Source organism: Rhinolophus ferrumequinum, chromosome 8 (genome assembly GCF_004115265.2).
Source record: "Rhinolophus ferrumequinum isolate MPI-CBG mRhiFer1 chromosome 8, mRhiFer1_v1.p, whole genome shotgun sequence".
In the NCBI taxonomy this organism is placed as follows: Eukaryota; Metazoa; Chordata; class Mammalia; order Chiroptera; family Rhinolophidae; genus Rhinolophus; species Rhinolophus ferrumequinum.
The window spans coordinates 52,275,752-52,300,079 of record NC_046291.1 but is presented as its reverse complement, the minus strand read 5'-3'; the positions used below and the strand labels follow the sequence as shown (position 1 = coordinate 52,300,079).

Here is a 24,328-nt window from a genome sequence, read left to right as displayed (position 1 = left end):
TTGATTGGGTTAGGTAGGGCACGAATCCCCCTGGCTAGCCTTTCTGTGCTTTCCATCCTTCTGTGGGCAGAAAGAATCAGGAGCACATGTTGATGGACAAACACTCCCACCTAACTAAAATGTTACCGGTGTTTTTTCCTGCCAGAGGACACCTTTTGATCAAGATCACACTTTGTGAACTGCAACATTTCCTTGTTTGGGAGGCAGGAAATTTGGTCTACTTGCCTACTTGTCAGTGGTGAGCTACTACTTGTCAGCCAAGGCTGAAGAAGGGAATGAAGGTGTGGCCACGGTTATGTCAGAAGTCGGGAAATCCTGAGTCTCAGTTTGGTCAGAGATAAACTGACATCCTCTCTTACGAAAAGTTTCTGCTTCAGTGTCTCCAGATATAACATTAGGACAATGGCTTTTGCCTTGTGAAGTTGCACTGACTTGCTAAAGGTTTCTGAAAATGAAATGTGTTGAGTATCAGAGCCCATTTTTCTCCTTTTGTACCAGGGATGTCCAGAAATACATTGCATAACACAGAACTGTGCCCCTCACTTTTGATCATGTGATCCAGGACAGCAAATCCATGGTTACGGGAACATTCTCAGCTATTAGGTGGTCCAAATTTCAGCATTCTTTTTCTCTTTGTTATTTGTTCTATATAGTGGCATCTGCACAGTCAGAAATTATTACATTGCATACAAATGTCTTGTTAATGTGCCTGGGGATTTAATGCACAGCATGGCGACAATCGTTAACACTATTATACTATTTATTTGAAAATTGTTAAGAAAGTAAATCTTAAAAGTTCTCATCACAAGAAAAAACTTGTAACTATGCAAACTTATTGTGATCATTTTTGCTATATATTCATATATCAAACTATTATATTGTACAAGGTATGACAATTAAGTTTGTAACTTGTTACAATGATGTTGCTAAACTTTTTTGATATCAGAGGGATTATTCATTATGAATTTGTACCTACCGAACAAACAGTTCACCAAGTTTACTATTTGGAAGTGCTGAAAAGGCTGCACAGAAAAGTTAGATGACCTGAACTTTTCGCCAACAATTCATGGCTCTTGCATCACGACAATGCACCAGCTCACACAGCACTGTCTGTGAGGGAGTTTTTAGCCAGTAAACAAATAACTGTAGTGGAACACCCTCCCTACTCACCTGATCTGGCCCTCAATGCTTTCTTTCTTTACCCAAAGATAAAGGAAATATTGGAAGGAAGACATTTTGATGACATTCAGGACATCAAGGGTAATATGACGATAGCTCTGAAGGCCATTCCAGAAAACGATTTCCAAAATTGCTTTGAAGGGTGGACTAGGCACTGGCATCGGAGCATAGCTTCCCAAGGGGAGTACTTCAAAGATGACCATAGTGATATTCAGCAGTGAGGTATGTAGCACTTTTTCTAGGATGAGTTTATGAACTTAGTTCTGTCAGATCTTGGTATACCTTAGATGTTGTATAAACTTATACATTGTTATATATCAATTATATCTCGATAAATAAATAAAAGAGGTGGGTGTTAAAATAAAGTATAGCAAGTAATTTGGATTCTCCCGATCCCAACCAAAGGCAGGTTTGTCCTATAAGATGTGCTGTGACTTAGAGCAAGCAAAATGTCAAAACCAAAAGCATTACAGCTCAGTGTGGAAGGCAATTCCCCAAACACTTGTATAAAGAGACAAAAACAAACAAACAAAAAAACAATATGGGAAAACTTTTTCTGAAATAAACAAAAAAACTGCCATTGAATAGTAGAATCCCTATTTGAAACAGTTTATATAGCTAGTTGATAGAACTATAGGTATATCGTGGGTCAATGAATCACTCATAAAAGCCAAATTTTGAAAGCTTGTACACAGGTGGAAGTTCTGGTTTTAACACAACTTCTGATCACATTTACTTTACAGATTCTGAGGAAAGGCCACTCTGTGGGAGTAGATGCTGCCATTATCCCTACTCCCTAGCTGGGAAACTGAAGTGTAAAGAGATTAAAGGGCTTGTTTAAGGTCATCTGGCCAGTGTGGCGCAGAGTTAGGATTTGAAGCAAAGGACTTGAGTTCCACAGACCGTATGCTGACCATTCTGATGTATGGCCTTTCACGAAAGGGCTCTCAGGAATATGTACAACTGTTGGAGAATAAAGACATGTTTTCAATAGGTAGTTTCCGTGTTATCTAAAAGCAGCAAATATGATATTCTCAGCTGTTGGTGATGATGAAGTCAATATAACAGTGAACCTGATAGCAAAATGATTAAAGTAGGTCCCAGGAAATGGAAAACATATCAGGTATGATATAGATGCCTCAGACTTCTCCACAGGTGAGCAATAGTTTAAAATTATTTGAAAACTCCCCTAGCAAAGATGGGAATAGATGGTAGAATAATTTTCTTTTGATTACTGTATTGTTAAAATATAAGAATTCAAAAGCTCTCATCTGAGTAAGTACCTCTACTCATAACTCACTTCCTTTTTATTTAAAATGTTCAGTTTGTAGAAGTTGCTTCTGTGATATGATAATCATGTTCTTAGCTATTCCTTTTTCTTTGTTTTCCAATCGGCCCTTTTGGGAACATGACACGATTTTGTCATAACTAGATTTGTAGAGACATTCTTGTAACTTGTGCATCTTTTTTTATACACGTGTGCACATGCGTGCACACACACACACACACACACACAGCCATGCCCTATATAGTCAGCATACCTTTATCATCAAGCTCTCTCCCTTTGGTTCCAGACAAGTATCATCTTGTCCCAGATTTTTTTTTCCTCCCCAGGTCTTGACTTCATACTTACTAGGTTTCTTCATTCTTTCATTCCTTTGGCTCCAGAGATCCTGAAGGACTCCTAAATCTCCTTTTTGTAAGACATTTCTCCCTTATGTCAACCTAACTATTTATCATGGAAATAACCACTGATTCACAAAACTTGATTATTACAGTTAATCAGTCAGGAAGAGCTCGCAATCTTCAGAGATTATTGTTAAGAGTCCTTCAGTCTGACTCAACTTCAACTATATTTGGCAACCTAAGCAGGAGATAGGTGGAAGGTAGAAGTGTAGTTGGTCAGTTTTTCATTCGTGATAGGCCCTTGACATACTCCCGAACAAGTCTCTCTTCCTTGTTTTTCTTTATCCCTTCTTTCTTCTACACGGCTGCATTCAGTTCAGTAGCACCATATACTTAATTGCTGTATTTAAATGTAACGTTATTTAAAACTTTCAGCACGATCCATATTTGGGATTAAGTAGGTAACTCTGGTTATTCAAACATCATCTACTCAACATATCTTGGGAAGAAGGTGATGAATTACTGCTGGAAGCAAGGGGTGCTATTCAGTATAGTTAACATCTGGTATGACGTGCGCATACCCAATCAGAAGAAGCCCTTGCAGCACCAGGGCTTAAGGGCCTAAACATTTAGGTTGGATTGTGGGAAAGTTGGTGTGTCCTAGGAAAGTGGCCAGAGCAGGGTGGGGGTAGGGTTTGGGGTAGTTGAACTTGGGGAGCTGAAGGCAGAGCTTTTGTCAACCAGCTCAGAATCACTGCAGCTATATCAACGGCACCTGCTGAGTATCAGCCTGCAGTGAGGTTCATTGTGCTCTAACTATAATAGCTTGGACCTCTCTCTCTCAAACAGTATGTGTTTAACATTAAGAGGAAAGGCTAACTTGTAACCAATTTGCATGAAAATCATATTGCAGGTATCTCCTAGTTTATTAAGTTATAGTCTCCAACAATTTTTCAACCGTATCAAGGTTAAAACAGTGTGATCTGATTTGTTAAAACAGTGTGAGCTCCAAGATTGCCTACTGAATTTGAACCTGCTGCACCCCACTTTTGATTATATTTGACTGGAGTTATTGATTGGCAGAGAAGGTACCCCTATGTGCAGAGGGGCTCAATCTGGCAGCTGTTATCACCTATGGATCCTTGATGATGTTCAGTTGGCTTTTCTGTGTGGGACTGGCTGCTCCCTTGGTACAAAGGACAGTTGAGGTGAAGGGGCACCCTACCCTCACCCCCATGTGCACACACAGAGCTGCAGCTCTTCCATGGGACTGCACTCTACTTCTATTTCTAATGCAGGGATGTCAGAGTTCATGGCAGGCTCCCCAAGGCATTCCGGAAGCTTTCAGCCTAGCACTTCTTAACCTTTTTTATGCCATGGGACCCCTTTGGCAGGCTGCTGAAGACGATGGACCCCTTTACAGAACTAGGTTTAAATGCATACAATAACATCCATGGGATTATAAAGGAAACCAATTATATTGATACAATTAATACAATGTTTAAAAAATTGTACTATAGCAATACATATACTTTTTAATTAACATATTACATAAGATCTAGCTGAGGGTCTAATAACTGCTATAATTTAAGATATTTTGCAACAACTGTGATGTGATGTAAAAACCTGTAGGTTCTACCGGAGACGAAGTCATAGATACTTACTCTATTGCCACTGTGGTGTGTTGCTTACACTCATAATGAAAGGAAATGCTAAATGTCAGTTAGAGGTTAGTGTAAAATTTTTTTTTGTCATTCAAATTCACAGTAACTTTGAACTTTCTCTCCCCTGGTTAAGAACCACTGCAGAATAAAATTTCCCTAGAGATCAACACCTCAGTGGAGGCCTCACCCCAAGTTCTGGAGGCAGGAGCCTTTAGGCAACCCACACAGAGCTTAGAACTGCCTCTTGGCGGGGAAGTTCTTCCAACTACTCCTGGGATTTTGGGGGCAGGAAAGAAGGGCTCCTGAGCTTGTGGGTAACACTTTAAACAACCCATCCTTTACTGTTGAAGGGGTTCTCAGCCTCAGAACACTTGGACACCAAGTTTTAAATTGCTGGCACTAATATGACTTCTCTCACAAACTTTCATTTTCACCTGGGCACAGATTCCTGGGTGCTCTGGGTCAAGGGTGAGCTTTAGTTTTCTCTTATGCAAAAAGCAAATACCTACCTCACAGAATTGTTAGGAGTACATGAGATAATAGTGTGAGCTGTAAATTGTACAGCACTACCAAAGTTTGTTCTATTATCGTTTTTCACGGTTAGGTATTTGAGAGCCAATCTATGCCGCTCCATTCCCCAAGTATCTGGCATGCAGTAAGCGCTCCATAAACACTTGTGGAATGAATGAATGAAGTCCGCCTTTGCACGTGGGCCTCGGGCTGCGAGAACATGCTGCTTAAGGCGATCAGAATCGGCGCATCACCAGCCCTTTCCTTTATACTAACAGATAGTAAACGCCTTTCTGGCTCTACGCCGAATGGCAACCACAATTCAAGTGCTTCTTTCCAGGAGGACCCCTGGGATGGAGCTGCTGGGCTCCGAGCTCATCTGAACACCTCTCGCACCGCAGCTTCCCGGCCAGGTTAGGGCCGGCGGGAGCGGTTAGGGGCGGGCCAGGGAGGGCAGCGCTCCGACGCACCGCAGCCAGGCCGGCGAGGAAGGTGCCCGCGGCAGGCCGGGCGGAGGGCGCGCGAGGAGGGGCCAGAGGGGTGGGGAGGGGCGGGGCCGGCGTCTCGTCACTTGATAAAACGCCTGCGAGTCTCCAGAGAACAACGGGCTCATTCAGCGGTCCGGAGCTGCCTGCGCGGGGGAGCGGCTGGGCGGAGAGCTCGACTCGTCCCGGGGGTGGGGCCCGACGCATTGGCGAGAGGAGCCGAAGGTGGCCGCGGTAGCAGCGGCGCGGCAGCCTCGAACCCGGCCCCGAGAGCAGGGCGGCCGCCGCAGCTCGCAGCTCCCGGCCCCCCTCCCGGTGCACCGGCCCTCCCATGGCGGCCGCGGGGCAGCTGTGGCTGCTCTACCTGTCCGCCGGGCTCCTACCGCGGCTCGGCGCCGCCTTCAACTTGGACACCCGCGAGGACAATGTGATCCGGAAAACTGGGGACTCCGGGAGCCTCTTCGGCTTCTCGCTGGCCATGCACTGGCAGCTGCAGCCCGAGGACAAGCGGCTGTGAGTTCCCCGACTCTTCCCACCCCCACCCGGGCGCCGGCCCTTCTCGTTCCCGCCGCCGGCCCTGCCCCTCGGCTGCCCCGCCCGGGACTCCGCCGGTCCGCGCGCTCGGCCCCGGCCCCTTCTGGCGCCTCCCCCGATTCAGCCCGGGCTGGAGGAGAATCCGAGGGCCGACCCCTGCGGACCGCGGCCGGGGTGCCAAGTGGAGCTGTCCTCCGCCCTGGGAGTTGACTTTTTTTTCTTTTAAACTAAGTTCTTTCCGGTGGTCCTTCCTCCCGGCGTTTGCTGGGAACCCGGCAGGTGGCAGCTTCACGTGTGTATATGGGGCGGGGGGTGACGTGGGGTGTAGGGTCGCTGTATCGCTGCGGTGCGGTTACTGGGAGCGTTGTTCCAGGAAGATCCAGGCCTTTTCCAAACTCACGGAACACCACGTCCCGCTAGACTCGCGCGCCCCGCAGAAGTTGGAAAGTCACTTTAAATTGTGTCCTGCGTGGCTTTCCCTGCAGGGAGGGCGCTCCTGTAGGAGACTTTCACACCCCTCCTTAAAAAAAAAAAAAAAAGATGGTACTAACCAACCACCTGCTCGCAGGACGGGATCAACAGAGAAAACAAGAGCCTCTGAGTGGTGTGCCGGGACCCCAGCCCAGGCCCCAAAGCACCCGAGGCCCTCTGGGTCGCTGCGTTGGGCAGGCCCAGCCAAGGGGTGAAAGCAACAGGTCGGATCGACCTGGGCTGGGGCTTTGCAAACAAGGTTTGCAAGTGACAACCCCTGCCCCGCCTCCCCCACCCACCCCCAGCCCACCATAGCATAGCGCGGCTCCTCCCAGGAGAAAGTGGAAACCTGCACTCTTAGCTTCTTTTCTTTCTTAGACAGTGTTTGGTTCTCACATGATCAAACTATTTAGGCAGGAGAGGGTATTTGGGAGCTTAGTCTCCTTAATCGCAGTGGGGCTGCATTCTTGATCTGTGCTACTGAAAAATAAACTCACAAAAGGCCGCCCTCCCCCCAGGCCTTTGGTTGAACCAAGGTCCTTCCAGGACCAACTGAGCAGAGAAAGCAAAGTGCAGCCACAGTAAAGAGAGGACTTGGTGTTTAGAAGAGGCAAACGGGATTTTTAGAGCTGGAGAAAAATGTCTTGATTTCAGCAATTAAAAACTTTGGAATCGGGGAATATGGTGGGTCCCTGAATCTTAAAGTCAGATTTTTCTGACAACACTGGGGAGGCAGCTGGCGGGTGGTCTGTAGGCCTTGCCAGCTGCTGATACTCTGCTTTCTTTCTCTCAGTAGAAAGAATTGTTAAGCTGTAAATCTGAAGCGAAAGGTGGTTTCTGTTCACTCAGCTAATGGATCACGGTTACTGACTGAATACTTAGGAGTGTGGAGGTGTGCATCCACCCATGTGGAGAACTTGAACTTGTGCACAGATGACTGTGGGCCAGCAGAGGGAATACACTCTCCTTGGCATTCTCTCTCCGTACCAGATGTCTGTTGAAGCTGATTGGCTTCCTTGAAATGCTTGTACTGGGGAAGCACTGGGGCAAGAAAAGATCCTTGGGGAGGGGATGTGCAAATGGTTAGCAGCACACTTGCTGAACCTTGTTACTGCTGGTGGGCTTCTCTGCTGTTAGAGCTTCTGCAAGGTCTCCTGAGGGAAAGAATATGCCTGTTTTGGGGGTTTGATACTTTCTAGAAATGCTCTTAGAGGCTGACAGAGGGACTGATGGAACCCTGGGACAGGGAAAGGCTCACTTGAAGGGGACTGCATCTTTCCCTTGAGCTTAGAGTATAGCAGTAACTACACTCTAGGGGGCTGTGGTTCACGTCCAATGCTACTCCCTACCCCTCTTCTTTTGGTAAAGTATTCTAGGTTCAGGAGCAGCGATGTCCTCCCAGGAGAACGAGCACACACAGGCCATACCCACATCCGCTGCCACCTTTGTCAGTAAAGGATGCAGGTGTAAATAACAGCCAGTGAGGTCTAGACCCCACTACTTGTGGTCCAGCTTCCTAAACCCTGTACTCTCTGGGCAAGCTCAGTGGGAGTATTTTCAGGGAACTAGTGAGAGACCTGAGCTCAAATTTGTTAATTTGTTCTGGGCCATTTAGCAGCTGTTTTACTTTGAGACTTAGTTTATCTGTAAAAGGGAGATACTACTGCTTTATAGGGTTGTTGTGAGGATTAAGAGATAACATGCAAAGTGCTTAATTCCTGATTAGCATGAGTACTTGCTGACTAAGTGTAGCTGTTGATGGTGATAAACTTAGAAGCACTAATTGAATTCCTACTGTGTGCCAGCCGCTGTACTGCTGTTAACATTTTGTGATTCTAAGACTGCCAAAGAGTAAAGCCAATGGCTATTGTAGTTTGGGTAACTGATATTTTAAACTCTTGGTCACATTTATGAAACCCATTTTCAAAACAATTTAATTTCAGTCCATCTTGATTAGATGTATAACAAAAGTGAATTTTCTGAACAAGGGGCTTTGAGTCAGAGAAGTGAAATATCAAATATGTGTGGGAATATCAAATGAATGCACTGTTCTAGAAACCACCGTAGATTTTTGTGGGTTAAGTTTTCTACAAAGCTATTAAAATATTTAATAACATCTTAAACTCTAATTCAGATTTTATGACAGAATAGTATTGTATCTGAGAGCCTTAAAACATATTGTGAGTTCCTAAAACTTTCGGGACTATAAAGGTGAACTAGAGACCATAAAAAAAAACTTCACTCAGGTTTTTAGACTGTGTATTAAAGACGTTTCAGACTCCAAAAGATTATTAGAGGGTTGGCTGGAGTTACTGGGGTCAGGGTCTGAACTCGTTGGAATCTTTCCTTTCTCGTAGGTAAAGCTGAGTCACACACTCCCACCCTTAGCCTCTAGGTAGAAAGTATGAGATGACATCTGTGGGTACGTCCATCCTGTGAATCATCGTCACTCTTAGCACTTCTGGGAAGAGATGGATATATGTATGACTGTAGGGCAGAACCTAGATTTGTATGTGTTCTCGTGGAGCAATTCTGGATTTATCCCAACCCCCGTTTTCTTTTGGGGACTTTCTGATCACCACTATCTTCCAGAGGCGATCCGGGTCCACCGTCACTTCTGTTCTGACTCTGTGATGTTTATTCTTGATTTTTCTCAGAACTGTGATGCTCCCACTTTTAAAATCATGTTTACTGAATGAACTAGGGATCATCTTGTCTGACTGGCTTCTTTTATATGTAGATGAAGAAGCCAAAGCTGAAAGTTAAGAAATGCCTAGAAGTCTCACAATTGCTTCAGCAAAATCTTAATAGAATCTGGATTTGAATCTGATATTTCTGACTTGTGCTAATGCCATCTCTAAAAGGACAATTCAGAAATGTCCTTCAGAGCTAGAGAAATTGACCAGCATCTGAGTTTGGGAAATGTACTATGTTAGGTTGATTTATAAACTGCTTCCCATATGGGTCAGGGCTATCTATTTAAATATCTGTGCTTGGATTTTCTTCCTCTTGGCCCCTATTTCAACTGGCCATGGATCAGCTTCTGGCGTCCTTCCTTCTTTGCCTGTCACCCCCTCTTCTTCTTCTGAAAAAACCGGGTGAGAGTGGTGACTGTCTAGCTAGGGATCAGAGCTGTCTTCAGGATGTATACCTAAGCACTTGCTTCCTTGAATTCATTCAGAGTGTCATGTGACCTAGCACCATCATCCAGGGGCTGTGCTCGGTCACCTTGAGTCCTGAGAGTAGGGAAAGAGCCAAAATGGGCAGGGACACTTAGAGGAGATCTTAGGACTCTGCAAGGAAGCAGAAATAAACAAGTTTAATTTTAACACAGGCTGGTGTGAGACCACGCAAGTAATGCCATAGGGTTGAGAAAAGGCGTCAGAGTATTCATCTGGTATGAATAATTTGTTAGCAAAGTCAGGTGACATGCTCATCACTATTGTAAAGATGCTGTTACTCTGTGCTTAGCCGCATGACACTCTATTTTAGCATAACAATATTAACATTTAAGCGTTAGTAACCAAGTAGTAGAACTATGGCACATGGTTCCTTTAGGATCTTGGTTCAATATATTACTGTGGACAGAGTTGGCCAGTGAACTGTTTGGCACTTTCCAGAGGGACAGTGGGGACATAAACGCAAATACAATTGTGTGCTTAGATGATAGGGTCAGTTTTACCTGGAATACTGATTGCTTCCAAGTCAGCCCATCTTAAGAAAGAACATGATCATATCTCAAAAACCAGTTTAAATTTCTCCTGGGAAGCCTTTTTAGCCCATCCTACACTCCAGCAATTTCTTCTTCATTTGAGTGTCTGTAGCACTTAGTATCATGTGTCTGACAATTCCGATGGTTTTGTGTTTAACTCTTATCTGCTGTTTTCAGAGGATGATCCAATCTCTCCCAGCTGAATTTTATGTTATGTGAGGGCAGGGGTCTTATGTTCGTTTCTTTGCCTCATCGCACCGACATATCATATGCCTTGCAAATACAATGGAGTCATCCACTCAATTTAACTTGTGAGATCAACTCTTCTAGCTCAGGGTTGAGAGAGGGAGAAATCCCTTTATTTTACAACCCTTTGCTCTCCCTGCTCTAAGTAGCCGTTGGTCTCTGCTGCCCCCAGGAAAAGAGAAGCTGTAGCCATAATGCACAAAGACACCCAAGATGGTAATTCTCGGTTTTTGAGTTTTCAAGGGCATAAGTCCCAGCTAAGGGATTTTCACGAGTGATTATTAATTACACTTGACTTTTGCCTTAAAGGCAGAATTAAGAACTTAACCCCAGAAATACAGGCTGACCTGCCCTGCAGTGGGTACTCGGGATTTGTTGGTTGTTATAATGAGACTAGATAGAGAAGGATGGCTGGAGAATGAGATCCTGAAAGCAGCTTGACAGGGGTGTGGGGGTCAAATGTGAGTAAGCATGTGAGGGCACTTTGTGACCTGATTAAAGCTTAGTTATTCAAGGACAGTAAGGGAATCTTGGATACGTACATGTAACTCTTTAGGTCGGATGGGGAAGTTGCTGAGCCCTGCAGTGAGCTATAGAATGGAGATCTCTGGACCACAGCTCAGAACAGCCTCTTGGGAGGGCGGTCGAGATGGAGCCCTGTAGTAATGGGTGCTGAGGCAGAGGCAACCTCTGCTGCTTGTCTTCCCCTTCTGTGCTTGGGTACAACTTGGGAATCGCATAAGCCTGGATGGTCATCAGGGTAACTTGGGGAATCTCTTTGTAAAGAACACAGTTCTAGGCTCAGCCAGGTCTGTTGCACTAGATGGAATCAGTTTCCATAGATGTGATCCAAGAATCTGTTCTTAAGGTTTTCTAGGTTGGAGCTAGATGAGCTTTCCTTTTTTACACAGAAGGCAGCATAAGGGAGTGGATAAGAGCAGACTCTAGAGCTAGAGTCTAGATGCTAGCTAGAATATAGACTAGCTAGCCGGGATCAAATCCTGCTCTGCCATTGACTAGCTGTGACACTGCAGGATACCTGCAATTCTGCACCCAACTCCAGTGTGTGAAGGTTTTCCCCACACACCACCAAACAATTCTCTGACTCCAGCTGGGTGTCCTGCAATTTAACTCAATTCTGACACTGTCTACCTGGAGATAGCATCAAATCCCAAAGATTAAGGGCTCAGTCCTACAAGACGGCCTCTCCCCTGCTTCAGATACCAATCCCAAGGATAGGTTGTTACTTGTGCTTCTAATGGACCAGCTGTAGATTGGAAGTTACCACAACCCCCAAATTAATTGGGTTCAATTAATTTGTTAGAGCAGCTCACAGAACTCAGAGAAACATCTTACTGACTGGATTGCCAGTTTACTATAAAAAGATGTAATTCAGGAATGGCCGATGGACGAGGAGATGCGTAGGACGAGGTGGGGGAATGGCACAGAGCTTCCATGTTCTCTCGGAGCGTGCCACTCTCCTGGAATTTCCATGTGTTTACCAACCTGGAAGCTCTGCAAACTCCATCCTCTTGGGGTTTTATGGAGGTGTCCTTACCTAGGCACGGTTGATCGGATCATTGGCTTTTGGTGATTGAACTCAACCTCCAGCCCTTCTCCCCTTCCTGGAGGTCAGGGAGGTGGGACTGAAACTTCCAACCCTCTAATGAAGTGGTTGGTTCTGGCAACCAGCCCTCCTCCTCAGGTGCTTTCCTAAAGTCACCTCATTAGCATAACAAAAGACATCTTATTCTCATAATTAAGAAATACCAAGGGTTTTAGGTGTTCTATTCCAGAAACGGTGGACAAAGACCAAATATGCATTTCTTATTATAAATCACAATACTTAACCTCTCTAGGCCTCTCTTTCCTCAGCTGTGAAGTAAAGATAGTCGTACCTTAGACTAGTCCTGGCCCAGATAAGCACCTTCTGTTAAATAAAGGGTGGAAACCAAGGCTGTAAGAGGTGCAGTGGCCACAACAGGGTAGGCAAGTTGGTTGTAAATGCACATCTTCCATGCTTCCTTGCCTGTGCAGTATGCAGATTTTAAAACTTTAGCAGATTTTTGTTTGTTAAACTGGCATTTAGAATCGCAAACCATGCTCTTAGGGAATTAACGTTCGAGGCTAACTGTTAATGAGACCTGAACTTGGACAGGTAGATCGTTTCTTCGCCGGTGTCAGCTCCTGTTGCCTGATGGTCATCTCATCTGCCGCTGTCTGGTTTTTCTGTTCAGGTAAACAAGGCAGGACAATTCCAATCCGTTTGCCTGTTCCAAGATTGGCGTGTTTGCAGAATGCCACCTTCCACAGGCCACAGTCCCCCTTTCACACCACACATAGACATACACACACGTCCTGGACTGCAGTGTTGGATACTGCTATGACTTTATCTGTCCCCAAATGGGCCAAAAAGACTTTAGAAAACTTTTAAGTCTCTAAAACCAATTATGCTAAAGAAGACTGTTCTGAAGTAGAGGGAATGGGGAAAGGGACACTGAAGCGACTGTTAACCCAAGGTCCACTTGCTTTGCACGGTGATAACAATGCCATATAATTTCTTCATTTTGAAAAGGGCATTCATTTGTACTGAGGCTATTTTAAGTGTGTGTGTGTATGTGATGTTACAAATGGTAAACATTTCAGAACCAATGGGTAGGATGTCACGGACGCGTAAGTCTCCTGAGCCAGATGACTTTTTTTCTCCTGGCAGAATCAGAGTCTTTCTCTACAGGATATACCTCTATTGCTTAAGTAGTCACCGTCTTCTATGGACCTGACAAAGCAACGTGGTGTAAAGTTAACTAGAAGGTCCTCATCAAAGTGAATCACAGCCAGAGGTGTGGAACGGTTGTTTCCTAGTGTGGGCTGCCCGTTTGGCAGCACTGGGAGTTTGAAGTTCTGTTCTCCTTCCTCCTTGCTGAGGAGAGTAACGAGTCCTGCCTGGGTCCCTTTCCCACTGGTACAGCTTATCAGACAATGTCCTGACCCCCACCCTCCTCACTGGCAGGGTAGTTCTCTCTGTCCTTTGAGAACAAAGATATTTTGAAGTCATGAAGTAAAAATGTTTAGAACTCTGTAAGTCTCTGGAGGGATTGGAGATAGACAGGAAAAGATATTTAAAATACCTGGGGTGAATGTGAGGTGTTGAAAACCTATTGATTAGGGTTTAAGGGATCCAGCTTTGCTGTGACCCAAATAAACCTAAGAGTTTTCAAACAAGAAAAAGGTTAAAAAGGCTCAGGTGTGATCAGGTTATGCAGAGACATAATTCTAGGAAAACGATGTTTGCCATTGAGGCCTTATAGCTGCTCTCCTTAGAGGCAAATTGTATAGGGCCTTATGGTTGTTGAAAGACTGTGGCTTTTACTCTTGAGTGAGATGGGAAGCCATTGGAGGGTTCTGAGAAGAGTACGACATGTTCTGACTTAGATTTTATTTTTTTTAATTTTTTTATTTTTTAAAGATTTTATTGGGGGAGGGGAACAGGACTTTATTGGGGTACAGTGTGCACTTCCAGGACCCTTTTCCAAGTCAAGTTGTTGTCCTTTCAGTCCTAGTTGTGGAGGGCGCAGCCCAGCTCCAGGTCCAGCTGCCGTTGCTAGTTGCAGGGGGCGCAGCCCACCATCCTTTGCGGGAGTTGAGGAATCAAACTGGCAACCTTGTGGTTGCGAGCCAGCCCTCCAATCAACTGAGCCATCCGGGAGGCAGCTCACCTCAAGGTGCTGTGTTCAATCTTAGTTGCAGGGGGCAGAGCCCACCGTCCCTTGTGGGAGTCGAGGAATTGAACTGGCAACCTTGTGGTTAAGAGCCCACTGGCCCATGTGGGAATCGAACCAGCAGCCTTCGGAGTTAGGAGCATGGAGCTCCAACCGCCTGAGCCACCAGGCCGGCCCCTGACTTAGATTTTAGATTTTAAATAGATTTCTCTGGCTGCTAGATTATTGAGAATGACTGTATGAGGGCAAGGGTAGATGCAGTGATGTTTAACTAGGAGGCCCTTCTAATAATAAGAGATAGTGGTTCGGACCAAGGTGGTACCAGTGAAGATAGAAGTGGTTGCCTTCTGGATATATTTTGAAGGTAGAATCAACAGAATTTTCTATGGACTAGTTATTAGGAAAGAGGAGAATGCCTGCAAGGTTTTTGGCTTGAGAAGCTGGAAGGATGAAGTGTGATGTAATGGTTTAGGGAGGACTGTAAGAGGAATAGATACTGGGGGAAGATCAGGAGTTTGATTCTGGACGCGTCAGGTTTGAGATGTCTTGACATCTAAGTGGAGTTACTGAGTAGGCTGTTGAATAAGAATCTGAAATTCAGGTGGAAAGATTTGGGTTAGAGACACAGATCTTGGCGCCATTGGTTTCTAGGTTGTATTTAGTGATGGGCTGAATGATGAATGAGATGACCGAGGGGGTGAGGATGGAGACTAAGAACTCGCTGTGGGCAGAGAGGAGCTGAGGTGGGGAACCAGCACCAGAGACTGAGAGGAATGGCTGGTAAGGTAGGAGAACTAGGAGATGTGCTATTCTGGAAGTGTTCTAGAGAGGGAGTGGTCCATCGGTTGTGTCCGATGACGCTGAGACTTGGTCACTGCCCCAGCCATGTGGCCGCCTTCAGAGCACTGGTGGAGGGAGCAATGCCTGCTTGAAGCGGGTTGGCGAGAGATGAGAAGAGGGATTGGAGACAAAGAATAAGAACCTTAAGGTTTGCGGAAGAGAGGAGGACGAGAGCTAAGGGGAAAATGGGGTCAAAAGGGAATTTTATCAGTTTTGTTTTGAGATGGAAGAAAATCATAGTGAGCTGGGTCTTTGATGCGGGTGACTCAGTAGAAACGGACAAGTGAATGTCGGAGAGGTGAGAACTGCTGGTGTGGTGTGCGTGGGATGAGAGGGTTACACCAGCGGAGGAGTGAGTCTAGTTACCACATCACAGAACAGAGGGGCACAGACACAGGTAGGTGGGTAGTTGCCCTGATGGAAGCCTGAAGTTTTTTTCTGGTTGCTTCCGATTTCCCAGTGAATAACAGTAGGTCATTAGTCCTAAGCTTCCCAATACTTGTGCAGAAGTTTGCCTTGTAGGAGTAAGAACTCCATTCTAGAAGACGTGCGATGTGGGGTTTGAATCCCATCTTCTTCACATTCTGTGTGGATTTGACCTTGGGCAAGTTACTTGTTCTCATTAGTAAAATGGAGGTGCTACCGGCATCTACCCCATAGGGTTGTACAGATTAACAGTGTGTATAAATCATTTAGCATATCATATAAAACAGGAGGGTTTAAAGACATTTTGAGCTTTAGGTGGTCACTTTGGGCTATGCGTAAAATATGAGTATAATTCCCTCACAAGAGGGAGTTTTTATAGCTATCTTTATAGTCTTTGGGGATCAGGTCACAGGTGAAGTTGCCTCATGGGTGGGGCTACAAGGAGAATTGGGGGCAGTTCACAGGCAGATGGGAACTGTAACATTGTCTTAAAGAGAGGAACAGGAAATATGAGACTTGGAAGAAGGAAGAGAAAATGGCAACATATCAAAACCACCTAATAACCTCCAGTTCCTATGCTGTATTTGAGCTACAGAGAACCACAGCTTTGTATTTTGTTAAATTCTTACAAGGCTCATTTTAGGTGTTGAGTGAACATTTCTCACGTGGGAGTATCTGCCGTTCCAGAATCGGTTACTGTCTTGGATGGCGCAGTGTCTGTGTGTCCTCCAGGCCCGGTAGACAGGTGTGGACAGACAGGTAGGCGTGTGCTGTGCAGGGTGGAAGTGAGCCAGGAACATGGCAGGGGCGCCGCAGCCTCGCTTCTTGTTCCTGCTGGCCTGCTTGATTGTCTTTGTGCTTCTGGCCACGTCTCCAGTGTTTCCCTACATGTATTGAATAAAAACGATGCATGACCTTGTTGAATTGTCAGGAATGTACTAAAGAGCACTTTGGGTTCAAAATACTGCCAATTTTCTACCTCTGCTTTCAAAATAAATAGTATAGGCTGAAGCGGTCGCCTGAGGTAAATCTGAATCTGAAAGGAAATAGAATTATCTCCGAAGTTATGCATCCATTGCCCTGGGGTGTGGAACAAATTAAATATTGAACATCTTCCTGAGGTGGCATGGTGGTGAGTTATTTTTTTTTTAAGTTTATCTCGTTATAGTGCAACATGAAATATGTTCAACTTTTTAATATAAAACAGGGCTTAAAGACATTTCAAGCTTCTGGTGGTCTCTTTGGGCTATGCCTCCATACTCACTTGCCTTCCTCCGTCATTCAGCGCTTTTGTGAAAATGGTTGAGAGGCACTGACCAGCCCAACCTTTTTTCTGTAGACGGATGACTGAGACCCAGAAAAGTCAAGTGACAGTTAGGAAGGGGCAATGTGGGCCCTGATACCGAGCTCCCCGATGCCCAGTCCACCCATGTATAGCCATGCTCTGCTATACATGCCTACCTTTCGGTGAAGTGGCCCATTCTTGGAATTAAACCTGTGCTGCATAATCTTGTCCTAAATAGAACAAACAGTATCTTAAGTTTTTAAATGTCTCCCGGCATAATGGCCTGGAATAGCAGTAGCAAATATACAGCCACTGTTACCCTTTCCCTCTCCTAATCGGGGGCACTGCAAATGACCGTAGCAGTGTTTTTGCTGAGTCTCAGAATTCTCCAGGTCAGCATCAGTTCACCCCTGCTCATGCGTGGGTGTTTGCACATAAGACAACACCTGTTTGCCCTCTTGGCCTGGCTAAATCCCCTGCATATGGAAGGCACTCTAGAAATGTCTGCCTGAAACCATCGCTGCTGGTTTGTGAGCTTCTTAAGAATGAGTCTGACAGCTTGTCCGTTTTTGGTTCAAATCTAGTAGACAGAAATGGGTACCCAGTAAGTATTTGTTGAGCTCTTTAAGTTGATGTACTTTCCCAAATGCGTTGAAGACTTCTAGAGAATAGGAAGTGGGATGACAGTTTCTTTAAAATGATCCTTTACACCCTGATGGTGGTGGTGGTGGTCCTTCTCCCATTGTGCAAATATACATAACGTACACTTGACTGTCTTAGCCTTTCTAAGTGTACAGTTCAGTAGTGCTATATATATTCACACGGTTGTGAACACCCTGGTACTTAAACTAATTCTAAAGTGCCCAGAAATGAGTCTGCTGTATTCGGCCATAAAATATTGGCAAACTAATCTTAAAATAACTAAATATAGAATTGTGCTAAATCATGTCATCTGACATATTCTAAACCAGATTAGTGGCAACGTAATTAAACCTTTAACAAATTTTATGGTAGCAAGTTTAAAATTCCATCTCCTAGCTTAGTATGTGTTTTCCAATTTGGTAAAGGATTGCTTCTATGTACCTGTCTCCGCCTGTGGAAATCCAGGGTTCCCTGTGCACATCCTTTGAGAAACCAGAATACTGTTAAGTCATCACTTAACGCTGTCGATAGGTTCTTGGACTAGGCAAAATGACATATAATGAAACCAGTTTAACCATAGGCTAATTCATATAAGCAAGAGTTCAGTTCCTGCAGTGTTGTAACAGAACGATGTTATTTGAGGACCTGCTAATAATTTGTCTTAAGTTTATAAATGAGTTAAAGAGAAAACTGCAACGGATAAAAGGCTCGGCCATATTCATTTGTTTCTTGTGTCTTGCTGCTCCTACATAACTCTTAGTAGCTTTAAAATGAAACAGAGTGATGTCAGTGGCACACTGAGTTCAGGTTGAAGCTGAGGTCCCATATGACATTCACGGGTCGAAGTTCACAAGAAGTGTGTTTGTTCAGGGAACACCAGATTAGACTAACAGCTGCTCCTGGTGGAAAGACCATCTTGAGCTTGTCTTGCAAATACTTTCCTCGTTCATACCACACACATCTCACCTCACCCCGCCCCAGCTTCCTTCAGAGCCATGTTAATCTATTACCTGGGAGTGGCTTTATTTTCTTCCTCTCTTCCTTATCTCTTTGATTTTCTAATGACTAATATCTTCATGTCCCAAATCCTGCTGAGTGTGGTTTAATAGTTTCTCTTTATTCTTACTGATGTTTTCATTATGATTTTTCTAATAAGCTATTTGGGAGCTGACCGAATAGAAGCTTCCTGTCAGTTCTGAGTTGTGGGCCTTCTGAGGGCAGGGAGTTGGGCCTGATTTATCTGTTTGCCTAGAGCTCTAATGTGGAGCCCAGCACACATCATTTCCTCAAAAAGAAAACAAAAATGTACTGTCAAAGAAATCTAAGCCCCTGCTCAAGCCATAGGTGTTTTCATCTGAACAATAGTGGGTGTATTCTAGTATTGTGACCCAACAATGCTTTTGTGGAGTTCTTTACCATTGAAGCTGTTTAAACTACCTGCAGAAATTAGAAAGGAACCCAGGAAATGATCTAGAAAAGTAGACCATCTTCCTCATTTAATAAATCGACAATCGGAGACCTAGGATTTGTTTTGGGTCATGCAGCTGACTGCTGACAAAGCTGCACCCACATCTCCCCTCTCCTCATGCCCAGAGGTGTCTCTGGTTTCCCACTTGAGCCCCTGGCTTCTGCCTCTACTGCCCACCCCCAAGCAGGGGTCTGTCTAGCCAATGTATCTGTTTTTATAAATGTCACCAGAAGCTTAAGCAGATTTGTTCAAATTCCACCAAACTCATCTGACAGTCTTTTCTCATCACAGAGAGTTGTCATGCCGAGTTCCTGACATAAGCATTTTTCAATGAGGAACCAGGCCTGGATTTGCCTCTGACCACACATCCAGGAGCAGTGGTGTGTTCCCTTATGGATCCACACCCACTCTGTTATGCTCCTGGTTCCATCCATTCATTCGTGCTTTAGATTAGATGAAAGGTGCCTGACTCAGGCTGTGACTCACCCCAGCTCCTCCCTGTCGCAAGTGGCTGCTGCAGGGAGTCGGGGCAGTGTCCACAGCTTCCAAGACGAAGGCATTTGAACCCTGCAGCTATTTATAAACGGTACCTACTGAGCTTTTGCTCTGCATATTGATATGTCCCTGAACTGGACAGATTCATTCCCTGGTAAAGGAGCATAGGGAGGTGAGGGTTTTGTGTTGCTGCTTTTCCATAGCTGAGAGGGTCCCCTGAATGCTGTCGGCGCCGTGCAAGTGAGAGTCTCTCTGATGTCATTCCATTTTATTCTTCACCTCCCTTGGATATGGGGGAAAACTTGTCTACCTTTTCAGCTGTCTGAATTTCCTCTTCTCAGTATATTTCAACCTCTGCCCTCTATTCGCACTTGACTGTATTGCTCAGGGGGCCAGCGCAGGGCCTGGTGCGCGGAAGGTATGGTTTTATCTGCTTCTTTATTGGTGTGTTGTCATGCCTCTTGAAAGGGCTGTAAAAATCAGTCTTTGACTTTTGCCTGCCTGTAACTGCCTACCTAAAGATCGCATGTGTGAGCTTGTCTTACGCAATTATGAGGTTTGCTTTCTTCATGACTTCTGGGCACTGATTCTAACCTCTGTGACCACCTCTGTCGTTTTTCTCTGCAAGACTTTCAGTGACCCATTCTCCACTGACTGACGTCATTTTTAAAATTCCACTTTAAGTGTATTTTTGATTAGGTAATAGTCACATGGTACAAATATAAAAACTGCAAAAAGATGTGGAATGAAACTTCCCCCCCCCCCCCCCCCCCCCCCGTGCCGGTCTCTATTCACCCTATTTTTCCTGGAAGCAACCATTGTTTTACCAGTTTGTTGTGAATCCTTTCACGAGTACTTGTACGTTTATAAGCGAATATATATGTGTTGTAACTAAAGGGCTTCCTTAGGAGTTGTAATGTCTGCATAGTGTTCAGTTTTAAGGATGAAGCATGATTTATTTCACCAGTCTGGATATTCAGGCCATTTCTAGCCCTTTCTGTGAACAGTAGTGCCGCAGTGAAGAACTTCATGCCTCCCTCCTCTCACCTGAAGCAGAGGATCAATTCCTAGCGCCGTGGCTCGCCTGGCGTTGCTTTAATGATCATGGCTGATGCGGAAAGAGTCAGCCATGCTCAGAGTCAGGCTGGCTGCTCTTCATTACTTTCTATCACTTACTCCGTCCTACCATCTGCTATCACAGGCTACCCTGCCACTGGGGTTGCTGGCATCTTCTCAGCTAGAGTTGACAGGCTGACGCCCAACCTGTTGCATTCTTGATGGCTTCAGTGTCTGTGCCCCACCTGTACCTATACTTGTTAAAAAGCACTTGTGAAAATTAGAATGGCTTGTTGGAATATGCATTACTAGTAAGAGCATGTGTAGTGCTTCATCACTGCCTTAGTGTTTGCAAGGTTACTTGACATTGTTTCATTGGATCCTTGCAACACCTATGAGAAAATTTCGGTAGAACCATTCTTCACAGATAACTCATACAGATGACACCCAGCTAGAAGTTGGAACAGCCGACACTTGAATCTACTGGGTCTTCTTGTAACCCTGTCAGTATTTGCTTATGGTTTTGGCTTGCCAGTCTGTCATGGGGCAGGTAAGAAGGCGTGCACTATCTGGTGGTAGTTCCTGCTATAAGCACATAACATATCCCGATAATGACAGGCCCACATAGGACTGAGTTTGAGCCATTATGTACCAGTGAAGTAATGGTAGTTGGTAAACTGTTGAAATACTTATAGTTGGTAAGTAGCTTTGCCCTGAGTGTCCCTCAACACTGCCCTGGCCACTCTTCCCTTAGAACGTTCCCCCGCCACCCATACTTCTCCCCATAATTCATCAATTAAAGGGGAAACATCCTAATACAACAGGGGTCTCTGGGGTGCAGCTCCAAAGCTACACCACCCTGTGTGTTGATAAATTGCTCCCCAAGCCATACTGATACTAGTTGCTAAATATTTTTAAATATCATCTTTAAATGCAGGAGTGCAGTAGTAAACAATGTAAATGTTTAGCAGAGTAACTTGCCGGCTGTAAATATTTATATAGGTACACTTTATAAATTGTATTTCTTTTTGTCACAGTATCCTATTTCTAAATCTTTTTTTTTTTTTTTTTAAAGCATGAAAGGCCTCTTTTGGTTTTGTGTTTTGCATTGTTGTTTTTGTTTTCTTGTTATATGAAAGTCTGGGAGCTGGTCTGAGGGGTCGGGATGAAGAAAGGGACAAAGAAAAATAGTCACAGGCACAAGTATACCAGCTTCTAAAGAGGGTTCCTGGGAGCAGCAATGCGACACTTCATCATGTGTCCCATTCAGCAGGACTGAGAGCTATGGCAGGTCCCGCTGGAAAGGGAGGCTGGGAAGAGTAGTGTTTATTCAGGGGGGCCTGATGCCCAGCAAAATTTCCTTCACTATGGAAAGAAGGGGGGAGCTGATATTGGGCAGCAGCCAGCTGTCTCTGGCACTGCTACTAACTGCTACCAAGCGTGTTGTTTCAGTCATCTCGTTTAGAAAATAAACTGTGTGATCATGCTAATTTCCGTTTCAAAACATTGAAAAATGTGGATTTCCTAGCGATTGAAATAGTAAAATGGATATAGCAACCTACCAGGTGTGAACTTTTTAAATACACCTTTCCTTTTCCTGATTTTCCTTAAAATATTTTACTGAAAAAATGATGGAAATTGAAGAATCACTTTTACAAATAAGTTATTTAATAACAGCTTTTAAGAAACCAATTTTTTTTTTTAAGAGTTAGCACTGATAATATTGATGCTTGGGACACTTGGCATATAAAAACCTAATTGACAACATCTTGAATTTAAAATTATTAAATGTGATGAGAGATTATCAAATAAACTTTATTGAATAGAAATTTATTAATCACCTGCTATGTCTCAAGCACTGTGTGAAGGTGAGCTCACAGTCCAGTTCATACACGTTCTTAAACTTGGTTCCTTGAAAGGACAATTTACTAGAAGGATAAATGTGATTTGGCAACTGCAAAATTGGGTATCTGATAATTCAGAAGTACAGGAAGTGACCAAATGCCACATCTGACGTGGTCTGGCAGCTGCTTTGTAAGACTGAAAGAGTGGTTGCTTGGAGACTTTCATTTTCCTTTTCTTACTTCAATATATAACAGCATTTTTATTATAGCTCTGAGTTATGTCTTACCAGTATGAGTTGCTTGGTCAGCGCTTTTCAGCTAATAATTTTATTTTTTAAATGAGGTCATTATATATTTATACCTATACTTTATAAATTTGTGTTGAATTGAAGTAAAATTCTTGGCCCTTTTAAATGTCAGCCAGTGTCTGTTGTAATTTTGCCTTGTTGGGTGCCAATGGTAGTTTGTTTCTTGAGATTATTTAAATCTTTATTGTTGGGAAATTAGAAGCAAATTTGAACCAAGTTTGAACCAAGGTCACATCAAAAATTGATGCCAGGAATAGAAAGAAGCGGAATTCCTTCCCCATTCCCTTCATTTTGCTGATCTGACCACTCTTGGCTTTCCATTTAAATGACTGAACTTCATGCCATGATGTTATATCGTTTGTTTTTTTTTTTCCTCTGGTAGATGGTAGAGATTTCTGAACTGGAGGGGGCGGTGAATGCTGTGGATAATAAAACATGTTCTGCTTGGTGTTCCTTTATTGCCTGGGTTCCCTTGTTCTCAGAGACACACCTACAGTAAAATGTAGAGAGTCAGATAAGAGCTAGAACCCTCAAGCTCCAACATCACAGGAGTTTCATAGTCACTGGAAACTGGATTTAGTTCCATCGAGTTTCTCCAATGAGACAAGACAAGAAGTTTTTTGTGTGTGAAATTTGGGGAAGGCCAGGACAAAATTGACTGGGTTTTGTTCCAGATAAAGGCAACAGGTATTCTTCGGGCCCCTGTGGCCTGAATCTCAAAGCACTTCACAGGCCTTAATTATAACCTACCATGTTCTTGTAAATGACTCTCTTGAAAAGGTGGGTAGATCGAATTACTTCAGTGATGTTTTCACCCAATCAGGCAGAAAGGAGATGGTGGGTGTTGTGGTTAAGAGCAAGATCAGGGAGTGGAGGGCATAGCTTCTGTTTCATCATTTACCAGCTGTGTGACCTTGAGCAAGTTGCTTGTCCTCTCTGAACCACATGGCATCCACATCTGTGAAATTGGTGGAGGTAATAGTGTCTACTTCTTAATAAACTTATAGTAGAATGTCTAATACAAGAACACAGGAGATAATAGCTGCCAGTGTGTTGCTAACAATAATAGCTTGTTTGCCTTAATTTGTGGGTAAGGTATTTTTTTTTTTATTATGTGATTTCTTGAAAGGTTATTAGAAATCTAGTCTTTGGAAAGTGAGATTGTAGTTCATAGAGAAAAGGGACCCTCAGCCTTTTAATCAACTTTCTGTGTAAATGTGAAAACTCAAGGTTAGGAAGTGAACAGATTTATTCCACTGTGAATTTTAGCTCATACTTGCCCAACCGGATCCGACAGTTAGTATAGTTACATAGGGTTTTGGTTTTTCTTGGCCAAAAACCCTTGAGGTTATTAAAAAAAAAAAAGAAAGAAAAATAGGACCAGTTTCCTGCCCTCAGGGAGTTTATAGCCCAATTAAATGGAATTGGGAGAAATTCTTGTCCGGGCAAGTTCACTTTGGAAAAAGTGAAACTTGAGCACAGGGTCTTGAAGGCAAATTCATGTGTAAAGCCTGGAGCTGGAGTTTGGAAATTGTTGTCAAGGAGAGTTTTTGTGAGGTGGGGGCGGGGCGGGGGTCAGGATGGCAGGAAACACTGTGCGCTAAGGCACCAAGGCCTTTGTGTGCTTGGGAACAGGAGTGGGGGCTTGTGGATGGCAGGGGGTGGCTCCCGGTGGCAGTGGGAAGAATATGGCACGTGGGAGGGAAGGTTATGGGCTTGAAGTCCTACCCATGCCAGGTAATGTCTGAGCCTCAGTTTCTTCCTCTCTAAATTGCTGAGACATATTTGAGTAAAAGTATATGTGAAGGACTCTGTAAT

The 24,328-nt window shown here is 44.2% G+C and overlaps 1 protein-coding gene across 2 annotated transcripts in view; it reads left to right on the top strand.

Moving 5' to 3' along the window:
* The first annotated feature begins 5,571 nt into the window (after nt 1-5,571).
* ITGA6 (integrin subunit alpha 6) overlaps nt 5,572-24,328 on the top strand; it is a 65,346-nt gene continuing 46,589 nt past the window's right edge. For both annotated transcript variants that reach the window (XM_033112659.1, XM_033112660.1), the window contains exon 1: nt 5,572-5,977. In XM_033112659.1, the coding sequence (XP_032968550.1) occupies nt 5,796-5,977 (182 nt within the window). In that variant the 5' untranslated portion in view covers nt 5,572-5,795. The remainder of the gene's footprint in view (nt 5,978-24,328) is intronic.